Consider the following 19,388-nt stretch of genomic DNA (forward strand, 5'->3'; position numbering starts at 1 on the left):
TGTGTGTGTAACTCTCTGCCCCCCCTCTCACTCTGTGTGTATGTCTCTCTCTCTCTAGCTCTCTGTGTCTCCTGTCTCTCTCACTCCCTGTGTCCCCTCCCCTCTCTGTGTGCATGCTCAACTCTCACCATAAATTTCTTCCTGGCCACAAAGTACTGCATCCTGCGCAGCACTCTGACTGCAGACCTGTGGGCGTGAGACATCCTGGACACACCCGGGGAGAGAGAGAGAGAGAGAGAGAGAGAGAGAGAGAGAGAGAGAGAGGAGAGAGAGAGAGAGAGAGAGAGACATGAGTCAACAAATCACTTCTCTGCAGATCTCACAGGTAACACGCCGTAAGGGCGAGGAGCGACCTTCAGGTCGACAGCGGTTGAGAGCAGTTGTTGTTATTGTGCCTGTGGGCACCGCCATCTTGGCCGCCCGCTAAAGTGACTGGACCGCTCGTCTCCTCCAGTGGCGCTCTGGCGCCATCTGTTGGAGAGGAGCAGCCCAGCTGACTGTGGCCTGACGGACAGACGGTTTTCGTAACTGCGACCTGGCAGTCGCAATAAGGTTAAGTGTACTCATGCTGCTGTGTTGGCTTGTAAAAAAAAGATTTTCATACATTTTGTACATTTGAAAACTTGAAATGGGACGTTCTGCATCGGTACTTTCTACTTTAAGTACATTTTTACTCAAGTAAAATTTGAATTCCGGATGTATACGTGTAACAGTGTTATTTCTTTATTGCAGTATTGATACTTAATACTAAAGTAAAATTGTACTACTTTTTCCACCACTGATTAAAATGGTAAATGGTAAATGGTGCATTTATATAGCGCTTTTATCCAAGGCGCTTTACATAGATTGTGCATTACATTCACCCATTCAAACACACATTCATACACCGGTGGCAGAGGAAACCATGCAAGGCACCAACCTACTCACCGGGAGCAATTAGGGGTTCAGAGTCTTGCTCAAGGACCATTCGACATTAACTCAGGGGGAGCCCGGATTCGAACTGGGAACACTTCGGGAACCCTTTGTGCTCTAATAACGTTTTTTCTACCCCTGAGCTATGCCGCCCCCGGCTGATTATAACATAGCTGATTATAAACCAACCCTATCCCTCACACTAGCCTAACTTTTGTGGTTCCATCGTTACGTGGGAATAATGGGAGGCCGGAATTACGAGCGGTCCCCAGTCAGGGGACCGTGTAGGAGCCAAACTTAGGGCGAGGCAGGACAGGTCAACTCAGAAGTGTTTATTAACACAAAAACGCAGGGAACAATTGGCGGGAAAGTCTACGAGGAAATCTACAAGGAATCAAGAGGTCAACAAACACCACTGACACACACTGACACAGGTAACATTCAGACAACCCACTGGCAGAGATCAGTGGAGTGTAAATAGACATGGACTACCTGGTCACACAGGTGATCTGACTGACAATCAACGACAGGGATAGGCTACAACTAAAAGGACACACAGGGGCGTCAATTGGGTATGGCAGGGGTATGCAGCTGCCATACCCTGGGTCCAGGGGGTAAAATAAAAGTTACCTTTAAATATAAATCCATGAATGTCTCTTTGTCTATCTGCGCTGGTTATTATGTTGTTAAATTACAGTAAAATAACTACAAATGCAACATTTAACATAATGGTCACTTTAACAAGATATTATAATTATATTCTCCACACTTGTATTCTCCCCATCTTGACAAAATGGTATATTCCCAGGTTCCGCAGGTCAGCTGCACAGGTGCAATGCATTATTGTTAATTGTGGCACGTTTACATGCTAAGTTTAGCTGCACTTGGACAACCATTCCAGGCTGCCATATCCAGCCCAAGAAACCGTAGAAACCTGTGTAAAAAACTGACATTGTGAAAATAGCCGATCTACATGCTCACAACGCCTCGCAGCGCGAGGCGTTGTGAGCAAGTAGATCTGCTATTTTCACAATAGAACCGTGTTATCCAAAATGTAATGCCTATTTTCCATGAGGACTCCCATCTTTTCCATTGCTGAACTGACGCCACTGAGGACACACATTAGCTAATAATCAAAGGACCGGTGGGACAAGACAGGTAACAGCAACAACGGAGGAAACTAGAAGCAGTCTTCTTCCGAGCACACGTCTCAGGCCATCCCAATCCCACTAGAGGGCAAATGGTACACAAATGGCATCATAGCATCATACAAATGTCTCCTAAGTGGTAGGGGTAGGCAATATAATCAATATGGCAATACATTGCTATAGTTTATTTGCCAATACTGTATCGATACTTCAGGCCATACTATCGCGATACTTTGAGGAAAATAAAATATGTTCCCATGCATTGGAACCAATGGTAGAAGTCTGGTCCTGACACTCCGCTGCCTCTAGATGTCGCTGTACTATAGTAGCTACTTCCCCTTCCCACGATTCAATGAGTGAGGTCTCTCGAGAAAATGGCTGTGAACAATGAAAACAACAACATTAGAGCAGCGCCTTCAGCTTTTAAAGATGATATATCGCAATAGTATCGTATCGCAAAGATTGACGGTATATCGTGATACTATTGCATTGTGACCCAAGTATCGTGATTATTCTGGCCCCAGTGTCATATTTCTGTACCTGTAGAAGTGAAAAACACTGCCCCCTAGTGTTGGGTATTTAAGCCCTCAAGTGTTGAAATTCCTCATTCCTCACCCAGACACAGAGAGGGAAGGAGTGTTATGCTGCCACTGCACTCTGTGTTTTCTTGAATGTTTGCCCTTGATTCCGGCACAATCTGTAAGTTCATGTACATCTGTTGTATAGTTATGCTTTATTTCTCTATATCATGTTGTTTTGGGGGTTTAATTCATGTTTAAGGGGACATTTCATGGTGTTTAAAAAGTTTGTTTGGTGAATGTACACACCTGGCCTAATCAGCTGCCTGTGCCCAGTGAGGGCTTAATTGAAAGCAATTGTGTTGTCATGGTGACCCCTTTGATGTTTGCCTGCCTGTGCTCTGTGCCTGTGTGCTGTTTAGATGAGAAGTGTTGTTGGAGTTGTACTGTATGTCAGTTCATTATTCAGTATGATTCATATTTTCTGTATTTCTGTGCTTATTTACAGTTTCACAAAGTAAAGAGTTCCATAAGAAACTGAAGAACTGTCTCTCAGTGTTTCTTTGCATGGGATTAAACTGTTTAACTCCCTGTCAAGGCTGACCTAAGAGCTAAGGACAGTAGAGTGATACATATTGCATTGTGAGATTCTTGCCAATATCCACCCCTACTAAGTGGGCGCTGTCTGACGGCAGATCACGCAAACGTCCTATGTGTACTGGTGCTATAGATGGGACAGAGAGAGGTCGATAATTACCTTCATTTTCTTAATTTGAGTGTAAAAACGTTCCGTCTATTGTGTGGCTTGTGGCGTTTGGGTCCAATACCTAGTCTAGAATGGTCCCCAGGCTGTGTTTACGATCAATCTCCATTTGTAATTAATAGACTCCAACCTAATTTTGTTCAACCTAACATGGACTATGAAGAAGGAACTACATTCCGACTTGATGGCACATATCGTCGTTGTCGGGTGAAAACCTTGTATGTCCAAAACCGTTCGTTTTGCATTTATCATTTTAAAAATGATTCAAACTAGTGAAAACAGCCGATCTACAAGCACACAACGCCTCGCACCGCGAGGCGTTGTGTGCTTGTAGATCGGCTGTTTTCACTACTTTTGTGCGACGGCCTTGTATGATGAAGCAGGGCTTTACTTTGCGAAGAAATGTCCAAATTAGAAACTTGGAGTTACGAGGTTTCTGCCCGACTGTGACGATACACAAGACTCCTCATGTGTGTTCAAAATATCTCCTGGAAAACTCATCCAACCAAAAAGCAGATCTATGGTGAACCGCCGCCAATAACAACAACAACCGTAGCATGTCGCAGAGCAATCTTTGTTGGTCACTGCTACCGCTCCAAGGATCAAGTAATATCAGATATCCTGCTATGGCGGCTCCCCCAATCGTCCAGAGGAACCAGGCCTCATACATATCCTGACACCATCTCCAGGGACACAGGACTTGCATTCCAATAACTGGGAGCAGCAATGACCGACAAGACCCGATGGAAAAGACGTGGCATCTAGGATCTCGACGACAGTCGAAGGATGATGATTATTATTTTTTTCTCAGAAAAAGTAGACCGCCTACTTTGCACAGATACTGGAAATAGGCCTCTTTTTCCTTCTTTTTTTTTGGTCCTGGCTTAAACTAAGAAACAAGGTAGACACATTTACTTGAAAACTAAAAGAACACGACTGTTTAATGTAAAACACCGACTAGAACTAGGAAACAAGGGACACATGAAAACACAATACAGAGACAAAACACCACACGGAATGTCACATTATAGTCATGTACACTGCACACACATGCCAAGTGCACATGTGGGTGCACAGTGCACACACACAGACATGTGCACGAGCAACGAACGCACACACTGCACATCTGCAGTGAGGAATCCTTGTCCCGTCAGTGCAGTGAATGTTGCGTCCTCGCGTCCCTGAACCCAACACTACACACATCTGTGTCAACACACAACACATGACACACCACTGGCACTAAGATAAACACTGCACACACACTAATGCACACATGTGCCCCCCCCCCCAAACACACACAAGCATGCATGCACGCACGCTCACATACTGAGCCCAGATAGGCACGCACAGATACACAAACATAGGTATGCACAAATATGTGCTTGAGCACACACACACACACACACACACACACACACACACACACACACACACACACACACACACACACACACACACACACACACACACACACACACACACACACACACACACACACACACACACACACACACACACGGAGGAACGAGAGTGTATATGTTATACACTTGTATTTGTTTTGTCACGAGGGTACGCTGTGTCCTGTGTAGCTGCTTGGTTCTCTGTGCGTTTATTTATTGCTAAGTGTTACAAGATGTCTCTGGATGTTCAATCTGACAGCTGCAGCCCAACACTGGGACACAGTTTAGCTGTCTGTGAAAACACTGACTCACATTTTCCTATGAGTGGATGACTTATTGAAACACGCTTGCACGCACGCACGTACGTACGTACGCACACACACGCTTGCGCGTGCGCACACACGCACACAAAAGGAAGCCTGAACTCTCTGAGAAGTATGTCACAACACTTTTTAAACAACAGTTTAATAGCCACTCAGTCACTGTCTAATACGCTGTAAATATTAACAGAAATCAATGTGCGTCACTGTCAAACAACATGATTGATATGTTGTATATGTAAAATATAGTGTATAGCATTGATTGATTGATTGATTGATTGTAAACCTAACATGATCTTTTTTCATTTTGCAGGGTTTTTTTTTTTGCACACACCCGATGCTGAAAAGTTTTTATACTTTAAAGCTGGATGCACACTGCTGCGTTTTATCGTTGTTTTGGAAAACCGAAATCCACAAAAAAAAACATTTTTCAGGCCAAGGAGAGAGAGAGAGAGAGAGAGAGAGAGAGAGAGAGAGAGAGAGAGAAAGAGAGAGAGAGAGAGAGAGAGAGAGAGAGAAGGCACCCAGTGGCGACAGTTGCGAAAATCTGAAGAAAATCAACCCTAGCCCAAAAAATAAATATGAAACGGGTGGCAGTGTGCAAACGTGATTGACATAAGTGTGAGGTTGATTATTTTATTTACGAGCTCCAAATTTCGCTCCGATATTTGTCCGGAAAAAAACGCGGCAGTGAGCAAAGACCTTAACTAAAGTAAAGTATATCGTCACTGTTGGGCAGAAACCTCGTATCTCCAAGTTTGTATGTTTTTTCACCAAGTGAAGCCCTGCTTCATCACACAAGGCCGTCGCACAAAAGTAGTGAAAACAGCCGATCTACAAGCACACAACGCCACGCGGTGCGAGGCGTTGTGTGCTTGTAGATCTGCTATTTTCACTAGTTTAGTTCATTTTTAAAATGATAAATACAAAACGAACGGTCTTGGACGTACAAGGTTTCCACCCGACAACGACGATATTGAATACAGAATGTATCTACATTGTGGAATGGTTAATACCGGAGAGCTTCTTCCGCTTCTTACTGAGTGAGAGCTGCATGCTCAGCAGAATGACTCTCTGAGGTCAAAGGTCACTAAAGGACAGTAAGCAGAATGAAGATGTGAAAGTGGAAGGCAGCGATGTTTAACCCATTATACCAGGGAAGGCAGGCACGTGCACACATAGACATCAAAGGGGGCTTGAGCCCCTGCCCTTTTATCCGTCTGTAAAAAAGTGCCCTCTCCAGACCATGAATGCAGTTTTTACTATGGTGAAAGAAACGCAAATGCCTCCTTTCCATGCCATACCTGAAGGCAGCATTCAAGAGAATTGCCTTGTCCAAACTCTCCTGTGAGAGTGACTTTACTGTCCCCAGATGACAGTAAAGTGACAATTTAAGGACTTTTGATACCCAATATACCATTTTAGAGAGAAATGAAAAAAGGCCATACTGCATCAAAAGTAATCAACAAACTATACTATAAAAACTGGTAAATAATTGACCAAAATGACAAATAATATAAGAAAGAGGCAAACATTTTGAAAAAGATCTACAAGCTCACAACGCCTCACAACGCTCTGCTCTATTTTCACAATATTTATCAGTGGAACCAAGTCAAACTAAAATGTAATGCCTCAACTCCAATGCTTGTCAGGGTGGGCCCCAGTTCAAGTATGATTGTTTTGGGGAGGGAGTCGCGGCCTGAAAAGGTTGACAACCACTGCTTTGGTACAGTATAGTTGAGTAGATGTACTTGGTTCCTATCTTCCACTGTGTACATACTCGTGTCAAACCAACATGGTGAGTGTTCTTGGCAGAAGTTTCTTTGTGTGGTTTTTAATCTGTATTTGTGTGGGAGAAGAGAACGCTTTGCTGTGTCTGCATGTTCTTTTTTTAGCCACGCTCTTCGCTTGTCCATGGAGTGACACGCACACACATACAAACGCACATGCACACATTCCTTCACCGTGTCCTACTGGCAACCAGACTACTAGCTGGGTGTTTGCCAAAGGGCACACCGAAACTGGTTACTGAGAAAGAGAGAGAGAGAGAGAGAGAGAGAGAGACGAGTGTTAATCATTCACTTTTCCCGCTCAAAGTGACCAATGTTTGGCAAGCAGTGTTGATTTTTATTTAGTTTAGACATAGTCTTGTGAATAGAAGTGCATTTAGTTTTAGTCATCATAGCTTAGTTTTTATTTAGTTAGTGTGTCGCCACGCAGGGCAACCACACTATAGTTGGGCGTTGTGAGCTTGTAGATCGGCTATTTTCGGCAAAGAGCTTTTTAGTGTAGAGGGGAAAAAGAGCACACTAAGTACAGAGTGAAATGTCAAGTTTATTATGTATTAACAGTTCAAGTGGTTAAAAATTACAATTTGACATGAATCTAAAATACACTGATGATTGTGCTGTCAAACAATGAAACTATATGGAAACTATGAAAAGGTTGCAGGGGGTCCCTGCTTCATCTCTCTCTGAACTAAGGGGTCCTTGGCCTGAAAACATTGAAGACCCCTGTACTAGAACATGCTCTCTCTCTCTCTCTCCCTCCACAGTGAGAGGTCTGTTTCTTCTCCCTGACAGCAACGCTGCTGACAGATCAAAGCTCGCACAGCAAATCACTTCACATACACACTATTTTAGCTTTTCTTTTTCTATTACTTTGAAGTCACTTCCGACATTCTGCCGCTTGGCGCGCCCGCGAAGAGTGACGGGCGAGATAGGAGAGAGAGAGAGAGGGGGGGGAGGGGGGGCGGAGGGAGGGGAGGGGAAGAGACAGAGACAGAGACAGAGAGAGACACACACACACACACACACACACACACACAGCAAAGCATTCTCACTCCCAACAATATTTCACCCTTTTCTGTACTTTTCTTTGCGACTTATAAGTAAAAGTATCAATACCACGGTGTATAAATACTGAGCTAGCAGTAGACTAGGGGACCTATTTTCAACAAGCCAAACCCTAAACAACCCCTAAACTTATATTTGCCTCTTTTTACTATTTTGAAAATCATTTTTACATAGCTGATCTACAAGCTCACAAAGCGTTGATGTAGATCGGAAATGTTTTTCGAAATAGTAAAAAAAAAGGAAAAGAAGTTTAGGGTTTTAGGGCCCTAGATGTCCTAGGCAGACAGACAGACAGACAGACAGACAGACAGACAGACAGACAGACAGACAGACAGACAGACAGACAGACAGACAGACAGACAGACAGACAGACAGACAGACAGACAGACAGACAGACAGAAAGGCAGGCAGGCAGGCAGGCAGGCAGGCAGGCAGGCAGGCAGGCAGGCAGACAGACAGACAGGATGGCAGAGACATGAAATACATGAAGTACCAGAAACAACCCAAAGATAAAAGCTCCAAGCCAAAGGTCAATGGCATGGGATCTGAAATCAAAGGCTGCCTCCCTCCGCCATAAACATGCAGTGCGTGCGTGCGTGCCTGCATGCCTCCCTGTTTGTGTGTGTGTACTGTATGTGTATATTTGTTTGTATGTGTCTGTGTGCGCAAACGTGCATGTGCGAGAGTGTGCGTGCGTGCGTGCGTGCGTGCGTGTGTGTGTGTGTGTGTGTGCGAATGTGTGTGTGTGTTAAGGTGGTGACAGTGTGCTTGTGGTCTCAGATAAGATCTGCTCTACTGAAGAGCCGCTCACAAAGAAAATGAAACGTTATTTGAATGTCACAGCCAGTGATGGGTGCGTGTGTGTGTGTGTGTGTGTGTGTGTGTGTGTGTGTGTGTGTGTGTGTGTGTGTGTGTGTGTGTGTGTGTGTGTGTGTGTGTGTGTGTGTGTGTGTGTGTGTGTGTGAATTGCATGAGTCTTGTTTTGACTGTTTCTCTGAGACTATACTCAGTTAAAGTTCCAATTTCCCATACACACACACACACACACACACACACACACACACACACACACACACACACACACACACACACACACACACACACACACACACACACACACACACACACACACACACACACACACACACTCCCCCACCCCAAACAGTCTCTCTCTCTCTCTCTCTCTCTCTCTCTCTCTCTCTCTCTCTCTCTCTCTCTCTCTCTCTCTCTCTCTGTGGAGTCAACAAGGCGCTCTGAGGTCTTAATTAGGCAGGATGACAACAAAAGAAGTTAGCAGACAATACCATGACAAGCACCATAAAACAAGTGGATCAAAGGCTGTCACTGGCCCCGGCACGGCCTTACACACACACACACACACACACACACACACACACACACACACACACACACACACACACACACACACACACACAGGGCCTCATTCACTAAGCTCGTTTACGCCCATATTTTGTATACCGGCATTTACGTAAATTCCCACGTCACCAGTGTCAATCTTTTTTTGGTCCGTGAGTGACGGACGGACATCCGCTCTTTCACGTCACCTCTGCTCGGAGGCAGACTAACATGGGACCAAAGCTTGCGTATGTCATTGTTAGAATGGACACGTAAAGTTTGAGAAACACTACCCTATACAACCAAAGAAAAACAGAGAGACAGAAAGAGAGGGAAGCCAGATTTATGCTCGGGAGATAAGCGACTGTCAGGTCGCATATATAAACTTTAGAAGGCAATGGTAACCAATCAGGAAGGAGTATGGGAAATGGGACAGATCCATATTGATGACATGACTTTAGAGATACTGTGTACCGCTTTGCGTGATTTTAGGGAAAAATCTGTAGGAGCAGTGTCCAAAAATGTTTTTTGCAAGAATCAGCCTCATGGTGGCGCTAGAAGAGGGGCATGTGATAAATGAGGGGTGGAGGTTGTGGTTTGGCAACCAAAGAGTGTGTGCAAAGTTTGGCATGGATCGGGGCAACGGTGGCGGAGATATGAGTAGGTAAAAGTGTGACGTGTGACAGACAGACTGACAGACAGACTGACAGCCGGTGGAGGTTTTCATAGTAACTGTGACCTGACGGTCGCAATCATATCGTCACTGTCGGGCAGAAACCTTGTATCTCCAAGTTTCAATTGTGTATGTTCTTTTGTAAATTAAAGCCCTATACGTCATCATAAATTTTTTTGCATGAAAGTAGTGAAAATAGCTGATCTATAAGCACACAACGCCTCGCCATGCGAGGCGTTGTATGTTTGTAGATCAGCTATTTTCATTATTCTAAATTGTTTTTAAAATAATAACAAAAAAGGGAAGGTTCTGGACCCGACAACGACAATATGCTGAAAACAGCTACGATCTACAAGTTACAGCAGCACGTCACCACACTGTCGTACGACGGAGCTTGAATTAGGCAAGAGGAGGGGTCAACACAGCTCTCTCTCTCTCCCCCTCTTTCTCTCTCTGTGCATCATCATAAAAGGAGGATGTGTGTGCGTTATTTTCTTTTTTCTTCCAGCGTAATTGGGAAAGAAAACACATGTAGGAAACAAAAAACACGTGTGGTTTTGATCGCTCGCTCGTACGTCTGTAAACCCCTCCTCCCTCCCCCCGTCCCCCCCCCACCCGTTTTCCCGCCTTTCACAACCGTGCACACATGTTGGGCAGGTCAGCACCATAAAAGAATAACACACAGTTCTCTTTTTTTCTACTCCCTTCAATACTACTTAGATTCACACTCCTCTCCAGATGGGGGTGGGAGAGAGAGAGAACATTTGGTATACATCAACCACATCATCTCTCCGTGGATGCTGACCGACATTCGAGCACTTGCCGGCTCTCTGTCACTCATCTTCTCCCCCCATTCCCCCCCCCCCCCCCCCGCCCTGCCCCAACAACCCCTTGTTTATTTTCCATTGGTGTAGAAGATTCGTCTCACCAAACACCCGCCACCAAACTTCATCTATTGTCTCTTGTCGAGTGGAGAAACCTCACATGTCCAAAGAAACCTGTTACTTTTTTTTTAAGCTTGTGGATCTGCTACTTTTGATGCGTTCATTTACGAAGAAAAAACCCCCGAAAAAAGTCGGAATATGGAGATGAGAGGTTCTGCACGACGGCAACAATATACTTTCCATTTTCCCGGCGGAAGAAAAGATTTTCTTTTACTTCAAGTACGATTTTTTTTTAATAGCAGATGTACAAGCTCACAACACATCGCGATGCGATGAGTTGTGAGCTTGTAGCTTGTCAAACAGCCACGGTATAAAATAAGGCTAAAGTGGTTAATGTATGTTTTATAATATTACAATTTATATCTGCAAAGTAACTAGTAACTAAAGTTTTCAAATAAATGTAGTGGAGTAGAACTAAAAGTATTGGAAATTGGACATACTCAAGTAAAGTACATTACAAATACCTCAAAAGTACTTGAGTAAATGTACTTTACTTCACACCACTGTCAGGTTGTCTGGGGCAACTCGCTCAGCCTCGTACACGCACGCACACACACACACACACACACACACACGCACACGCACACGCACACGCACACGCGCACGCGCACACGCACACGCACACGCACACGCACACACACACACACGCACACGCACACGCACGCACACGCACACACACACACACGCGCACACACACGCGCACACACACACACACACACACACACACACACACACACACACACACACACACACACACACACACAAACACACACGCAGAGTGAGGCAGGCAGTCTCCACAGTAATTGAACAGAGTTAGATGAAGTTCTTTGTCTTGGCAGAGGACAGTCAAATATCCTGTGTGCTTCCAAGGGAGCAGCAATAACCTTGGAGTCTCTCTGAAAACGGTGGCCTTCGTTACACACCAGTGTGTGTGTGTGTGTGTGTGTGTGTGTGTGTGTGTGTGTGTGTGTGCGTAAGTGCGTGCATGCATGTGTGTGTGTACTTGGATTACTATAGTCGTGAGGACCAAAATGTCCCCCACAAGTATATAGCAGAATCTTTTGAAATAGACTTTGGTACTGTATAGTTTTGAATACAGACATTAATTAAGAGTTTATATTGTGGTATCGTTACTTTTACTTAAAGGGGGCCTGTCACATAAAGGCTTACTGTCACTTTAAGAATCATCTTAAAAAACAAGTTAATATTTTTATGATGTCATTTTGGGGATGCACAATTATAAGCCAATCAAATGAACTGTCTGTATAGCCTGACTGTATGACTACTTACTGTACTGGTCAGCTGTTGTTGGGGGGCGAGGGGCAGATTACACTGTGACATGCAGCTTCAGACTGTTTTCAGACCGTTTTCAGAGAAGCTCATGTCACAGTGTAATCTGCCCCTCAACCCCTTTAGGTGGCAGTACCCCTTTAAGTCAAAAACAACTCCATTTGTACAATCTCAAAAGCTGTTACTTTTCAGGATTCAAATTTGAAAGCATCAAAAGTACTGTAATGTAATGATACACAAGCTCACTTGCAGATCTGCTATGTTGATGATTCTGTGTGACACTGTAGTATTTAGTGTCAAGTAGGATGACGTTAACTCACAAAAAGGTTTCTGCCCGCAAAATATGCATGCTGCGCAGGCTTTTCTCTCTCTCTCTCTCTCTCTCTCTCTCTCTCTCTTGGTGCCCATGGTTCTCAGATCAATAAGGCCTTGATCAGGACATGCTGGAGACAATACAGGGTCTGAACTGGATCAAAGAGCAGCCAACCGCTACGAGCTGACAACAAAGAGACAAGAGCGCCGTTTGATGTGTGTGTGTGTGTGTGTGTGTGTGTGTGTGTGTGTGTGTGTGTGTGTGTGTGTGTGTGTGTGTGTGTGTGTGTGTGTGCACCGGCTGCGCGCTGCCATGTCGCCACTGAGAGGGAGGGCACAGAGATCGGGGAAGAGAGTGGGAGAGAGAGAGAGAGAAATAGAGAGATCAAAAGAAACACTGAGTAAGGGATGGGAGCTAGTAAGAGAGAGACTGAAAAAAAAGCTGCTATTTGTTTCAAAAAGCTTTACACCAAGCTACCCTTATATTGCCTATACAGTGTTAGTTTTGACAGCAAGCTCATATTCAGTTTTAGACATATTCTTTTTGAATGCAATTCCATTTAGTTTTACTCATATTTAAGTAAATGTTTTAGTTTTAGTCACATTGAGTCACATTGGCCAAGCTTCGCAGGACAATTAAAGTCATAAATAGCACCGCTCACTTCACACCAGGTGTGATTTTCTTTTAAATGTCAAGGAACTCCCAGTTTGATACCATTTTAATATCTGAGACCACAATCTACAGTATGCACTGTAATATATGAGAGCGTTTGGTTCCATTCGTACGCTCTCAGAATCACAGACCCGTAAAGCTCCCATTTAGACCTAACGTTGAGAACCATTATGTTGAGTAACTGCAGACGCACAATGCAGACGCACTTCTCTCTCACACATACCCGGAAATGCCATCCCGTGGGCACACACACACACACACACACACACACACACACACACACACACACACACACACACACACACACACACACACACACACATAGCCCGGCATGGCCAAACAAATATCGCTCTGTAGATATTGGCCAAATTTTTTTGCAATGGCAGATTCTTCTTTTTCCCATGCTCACTGTACTAGAGCATCATATACTGTACATACCTACTGTAACTGCACACAGGTACATGCAATTAGTGGCAACCATGCCTTGATGCTGGCCGGGAAAGCGGCCAATATAAATATGATGATAGCGTTAAATACACATACTATAACTATATAATGTAAATATGATGATAGCGTTATACATCCCTGTGACCTCATAGCATGGGCCAACCATGTTTAACCAACACGACACTGTCTGTCACACAAACCTGTCATTACCTTGACACAGTGAGTGAGAGAGAGACAGAGAGAGATGTATTTTCACTCCCAACTTGTCATATTTGACCCTTCCATGCTACCATACATTTATGCATACCATGTTGACAGTGACTGAAGGTACTGTTAGTACGTCAACTTAAAAGGTTTAAAACAAAAACGTTTTTTTTTTGTTAAAGCACTATATTCTGACGCATGGCCAGAGAGTGTTTGTTCTTGTAACAGGAGTATCCCTGTCTCGCCAGCTCTTCAATAAACAGAACATACATTTTCAGGCGGGTTGCAAAATTCCTACCAATGAGGAGAGAGTACTCATTTTGATAGTGTTCCGGTTCAAAATGTTCTGCTCATTTCCACTTCACTTGTTTATCTGTATCCTGTCTGAGTCCTCTATCCTGATTGGATTAAAATTGGTATCCCGACCTGGAAATGCATTTTCTGCTTAAAGGAGTAGTTCAATAATATGTTTATGTTTTTGTTTTAGTTGCATTCCTAAGCCAATAATTTGATTATAATAAATGTATTACCGTTGATTCCGGATGGGGACCCAAATGCATTTGGGCCCGGAATTGATGGGCCTACAAAGAGTCTCCTTAGATTATTGGCTTAGGAATGCGACAAAAACTAAATAATATTATTATATAGTCTCCATGGGGTGAGTAATCGATAGGGGGAAAAAGTCATTTTGGGGGTGAACTACTCCTTTCATAAAAAGCTGGAGAGGCATGGAGAGACTCCTGTTACTGAACAAACATTCTATTGCACTGATTAGAGCTATTTAACACTTATTTACCAATATTTACCAAAGAAAATAACTCACCCTACCAGTATTTCCATTGTGTAAAATTGTACGTAAGTCCAGTACTCGAGTAAATGTACTTAGTTACTGTACTTTCCACCACTTACTCATATAGAATGCACAACAGGCATGTGCACATATAGACATCAAAGGGGGCTTGAGCCCCTGCCCTTTTATCTGTCTGTAAAAACTGCCCTTTCCAGACCAAAAATGCAATTTTTACTATGGTGAAATAAATGCCAAATACCCTCTTTCCATGCCATACCTGAAGGCAGCATTCAAGAGAATGGCCTTGTCAAAACTCCCCTGGCAGCATCTTATGTTGAAAGAATTGCCCTCTCTGTGTAGAAATCCATGCCATTACGCCACATCTCAGGTATTGACTTGGTCATGCTTAGTTCAGTGTGGTTTCACACACCGAAAATAGCCGACCTCCAAGCTCACAACGCGTCGCGCTGCAACGCGTTGTGAGCTTGGAGGTCTGCTATTTTCGTCCCTTTTGGAAATTCCAGCCCCTGCCTCTCTAACATTCTCTGCACGTCCCTGATGCACAACCCAATGACCCAATTCCTCCAGGGAATGTTCTACAATCATCTAGAGTAATGCTCTAGTACTTCTGGTATTTCCACATTTGTACACAGCAGAAGTGAGACTTGTGTTGACACGGCTACATGTGTCACCACATCAAATGTGAAGTTCAAAGGGTTTGTATTCCTGGCCTCCAGGCAGTGCTAATGGTTAGAGGGCTTACAGTCAGCGGAGGAACTAAATACATTTACTCCAGGCACTGTACTTAAGAGCAATCTTGAGGTACTTTTCAACTCTTGTCACGGGCGCGCCCGTGTGTGTGTGTGTGTGTGTGTGTGTGCCCGCGCACGGACGAAATGAGCACGAACACAACCGTTTCCACGGAAGTATGATTTTGTCGCTCCGCCTGTATATTTTCATCAACGTAGACTCGTCATCTCTCCTATGGTAGCAGCATCGACATGACATGGAATTGTGGACAAAATCTTATCCAACGACAACAAATTATTATTCTAATTTGGGTCTGAGAGGCTAAATCTCATCAAATTGTGGTCCTAAAGTGGCGAATAAATAATGGACCTGTGAAAAAAATCACGTGAAGCGGTACACAGTATCTCTACAGTCATGTCATCAACATGGATCTGTCCCATTTCCCATATTCCCTCCTGATTGGCAACGATTGCCTTTAAAGTTTGTGTATGCGACGTGACGGTCGCTTATCTCCCGATTAGGGAGTCTTACTGGTATTATTTTGAGGGGTCTTGGCCTGAAAAGGTTGAGAACCCCTGCCCTAAAGGGCGGTGCATTAAGGCCTGGGTGTCTGGGTGGGTGCAACCAGCCACCCCTCCAGCGCTAACCAGCAGCAGGCCTTAACGTGCCAACGGAGGCCTCCTCATGCAGCAGCAGATGCAAGAGGACCTGGTGGGCCTCGTCCATCACTGCCTGTCATTATCCTCAACGCTACTAAATGATTCTATTAGCGCGTCACGCTGCCTCCTCAAAGCACTCCACTGTTCCCACCTCCGCAATGTGCAGCCTGGCAATTCAACCCATGCGTTGATAATTTGCCCCCGAAACATTGGCCAGGGACAGGCATCCAATTATGGCTCTTTTTTTTTTTTTTTTTTTGCACCCTTGTTCCCAGACGCCTCCTCATTTTCTCATAATGGCTGAGCCTCTCATAACTGTGGCCCTTTGATTGAGAATCGGACGGTGGATGAATGGATCCCACTCATTTCCTTCTATAGGGCTGGAAGTATATCGGTTATTTTATTGAGCGACTGTTCGGTCGATTTTTCTTTTTTCTTTTGATTCGTTGAATAATCAAGAAGCGTGTTTTAATCTATATAGCGTCACGCTATATAGACATATTCTATCTTTTTCATAAATGAAGGCCCTACCACTTGATCTATAGCAACAGAGCCACACAAAAGCATATCGTCGTTGTCGGATGAAAACCATGTATGTCCAAAACCGTTCGTTTTGCATTCATCATTTTAAAAATGATTTAAACTAGTGAAAACAGCTGATCTACCAGCACACAACGCCTCGCGCCGCGAGGCGTTGTGTGCTTGTAGATCTGCTGTTTTCACTACTTTTGTGCGACCGCCTTGTGTGATGAAGCAAGGCTTTACTTTACGAAAGAATGTACAAATTTGAAACTTGGAGATACAAGGTTTACGCTCGACAACGACGATATAAAGAGTAGCAGATCCACAAGCTCAAAACGCAGCGCACCGTTTTTGAATCCATAAAAGTGACACTTTTGAACTCCACTTAGACGATATATGTAAATATATATTTTGAAATATCAACAAAGCGATTAACCACTTAATCTTTATACTTTGTTGCACAACAGTGTTGTGAATAAATCGTGCAAAGACGACGAACTTCATGCACCGCTGTGAGCTTGTAGATCAGCTACTTCCACAATTTTGAAAAAGTAACTTTTTTGGGGATTCATTTTCATCTATAATGACATGTCGGAACTGGGATCAATTAGTGATCGATTATTTTATTAAAGGCCCGCTGACACGCCCTGAAATTATAATAGTATGATACAGTATGTCACGTGGTCTCTCTGAAAACGGTCTGAAATAGTCTGAAACTCATGTCACAGTGTAATCTGCCCCTCCCCCACCAACAACAGCTGACCAGTACAGTAAGTAGTACAGTAGTACAGTCAATTAATTTGATTGGCTTATAATTGAGCATTCCCATAATGACATCATAAAAATATTAACTCATATTTTAAGATGACTTTTTAAAGTGACAGTACCCCTTTAGGTGACAGTACCCCTTTAAATTATCGATTCTTTATTATAATCAATTAAATCAACGACTTTGATTGTGCACCGCTACTTCTTACTTATTTCTTCTCTTTGCTTCTTTGGGACTACAGTATATGTTGTTTTTTCCTCCTCTCCCCCTACCCTCCCCTCCGTCAGTCTGGTCCAGGTCTTAGGTCAGACGGTCAGGTGAGGCAGCATGTTGACAGGATTCAGCTGATCTGCAGTCACAGACGTACGTAACGCTCAGGAAAAAGACTCAATGTTCCGCCTGTCATTTGATGTTCTTCTGTGGCGGGCGAGCAGGCGGCCGGGCACAGAGCCAGCGCGTTTGTCAGTCAGTTCCCACGTCTGTCTCTGTCTCTGTTTCTGTGTGTGTGTGCAGGGTTCCCACACATCTTTACCAATTAATTTCCAAAACTTTTCCAGAATATTAACCCGATTTCCAGGACTATATAACAATAATTCAGCTCAATAACAAGTCGCTTACTCCTATGCGCAATGCCCAAAGACAAGTAGTGTATGCCCGACATAATCATATTTGAACTGGGGACCCGGCACCCTGACGAGCACTAAGAATTTTATTGTGAAAATAGCCGATCTACATGCTCACAACGCCTCGCATCTGCTATTTTCACAATTTCTGCCTCTAATATTTGATAGTTTGGCCAATGTTTAATTTGTCATTTTAGAGGTATTAACACAATCAATAACCAAAGACAATGCATAGCTATTTTTTCCAGGACCTTCCAACACCCTTGATCAATTCCAAAACGTTTCCAGTACTGGAAAAATATTTTTCAAAATTTCAAAATATTTCCAGGAATGTCATGACCGTGGGAACCCTGTGTGTGTGTGTGTGTGTGTGTGTGTGTGTGTGTGTGTGTGTGTGTGTGTGTGTGTGTGTGTGTGTGTGTGTGTGTGTCAAAGCCTTCATGTGACTGCATGGATGGCAGGGTAAGGCAGTGGTGGAGGAAGTCAGTGGCGTCAGTTCAGCAAAAGCTAAGGTGTGGCAACATCCCGAAAGACACTAGGAGGTGCTCTTATTGGGCCCCTCATTGATTACGGAGTCCTTGTCTGGTATCGCGACGCCCCAGCTGCCTTAAAGCTAAAGCTCCAAACAGCCCAAAACAAACTAATTAGGGTTGTGCTTGGTCTCCCTCCTCTGACCCACCTTACCGAGCATCACCACGAAAGCGTGGGGTGGCTCAAAGTAGCTGACAGAGTACAGCATCTTGCAATGGGCCTGGTGTACAAGATACACTACACCTCCAAGATTCCCATGTACCTGACAAACTACTTCTTAAAGGTCAAGGATGTTCACGATCATAACACCAGAGGCAGCTCCACTAATCATCATCAGCGTAGATTTAACACTAAACAAGGCGCTAACTCGTTCTCCTGCTATACCATCAACATGTGGAACGCCCTTCCACAAGCCCTAAAGGAGAGCAAATCCCTAGCCTCCTTCAAAATTGGTATGAAAAGTCACCTTCAGACAGCAGCTACCTGTGACTTGTAAATAGACTAAGCCCCCATGCTCCCCCCCCCCTTTTTCTTTGTATTCTGCCTTTTGTATTTGATGTTATGCTTTTGAAACTGATATTATCCTAGATAAAGTACTATGTTCTATCCGTCTGTCTTTCAATGTTATATGAGATACTTAAAGTGTGGTTCCTGTGGAAATAAGCCTCGGCTTTCTAGGATCTCCTTTTAGTTGACCTTGTACCAGTGATTTGTACTGTCATGAAACTGTACTTTTTTCTATTGCAAACTTCTAATAAATTCTTCAATCAATCAATCAAAAACATGACTGGTGTCTTCGCGCGATTTTAAGAAGTACATTTTATGTTCGTTTTTTTTCCCCCCCTGTAGCCAAGGTATGACAGCTGCCATACATTGCCATACCCAATTGACGCCTCTGGATGAAGTACCCAGATCATGTTTTTAAAGAT

General features: G+C 43.9%; 1 protein-coding gene across 1 annotated transcript in view; it reads right to left on the minus strand.

Annotated features, from left to right (window-relative positions):
- kcnq1.2 (potassium voltage-gated channel, KQT-like subfamily, member 1.2) overlaps window positions 1-19,388 on the minus strand; it is a gene marked incomplete at its 5' end in the record, with an annotated part of 482,784 nt that overhangs the window by 168,159 nt on the left and 295,237 nt on the right. The window contains one exon of the mRNA XM_080737216.1: window positions 129-204. Coding sequence (XP_080593342.1) covers window positions 129-204 — 76 coding nt within the window. The remainder of the gene's footprint in view (window positions 1-128; window positions 205-19,388) is intronic.

Source organism: Nannobrachium achirus (genome assembly GCF_963921795.1).
Source record: "Nannobrachium achirus genome assembly, chromosome: 11".
In the NCBI taxonomy this organism is placed as follows: Eukaryota; Metazoa; Chordata; class Actinopteri; order Myctophiformes; family Myctophidae; genus Nannobrachium; species Nannobrachium achirus.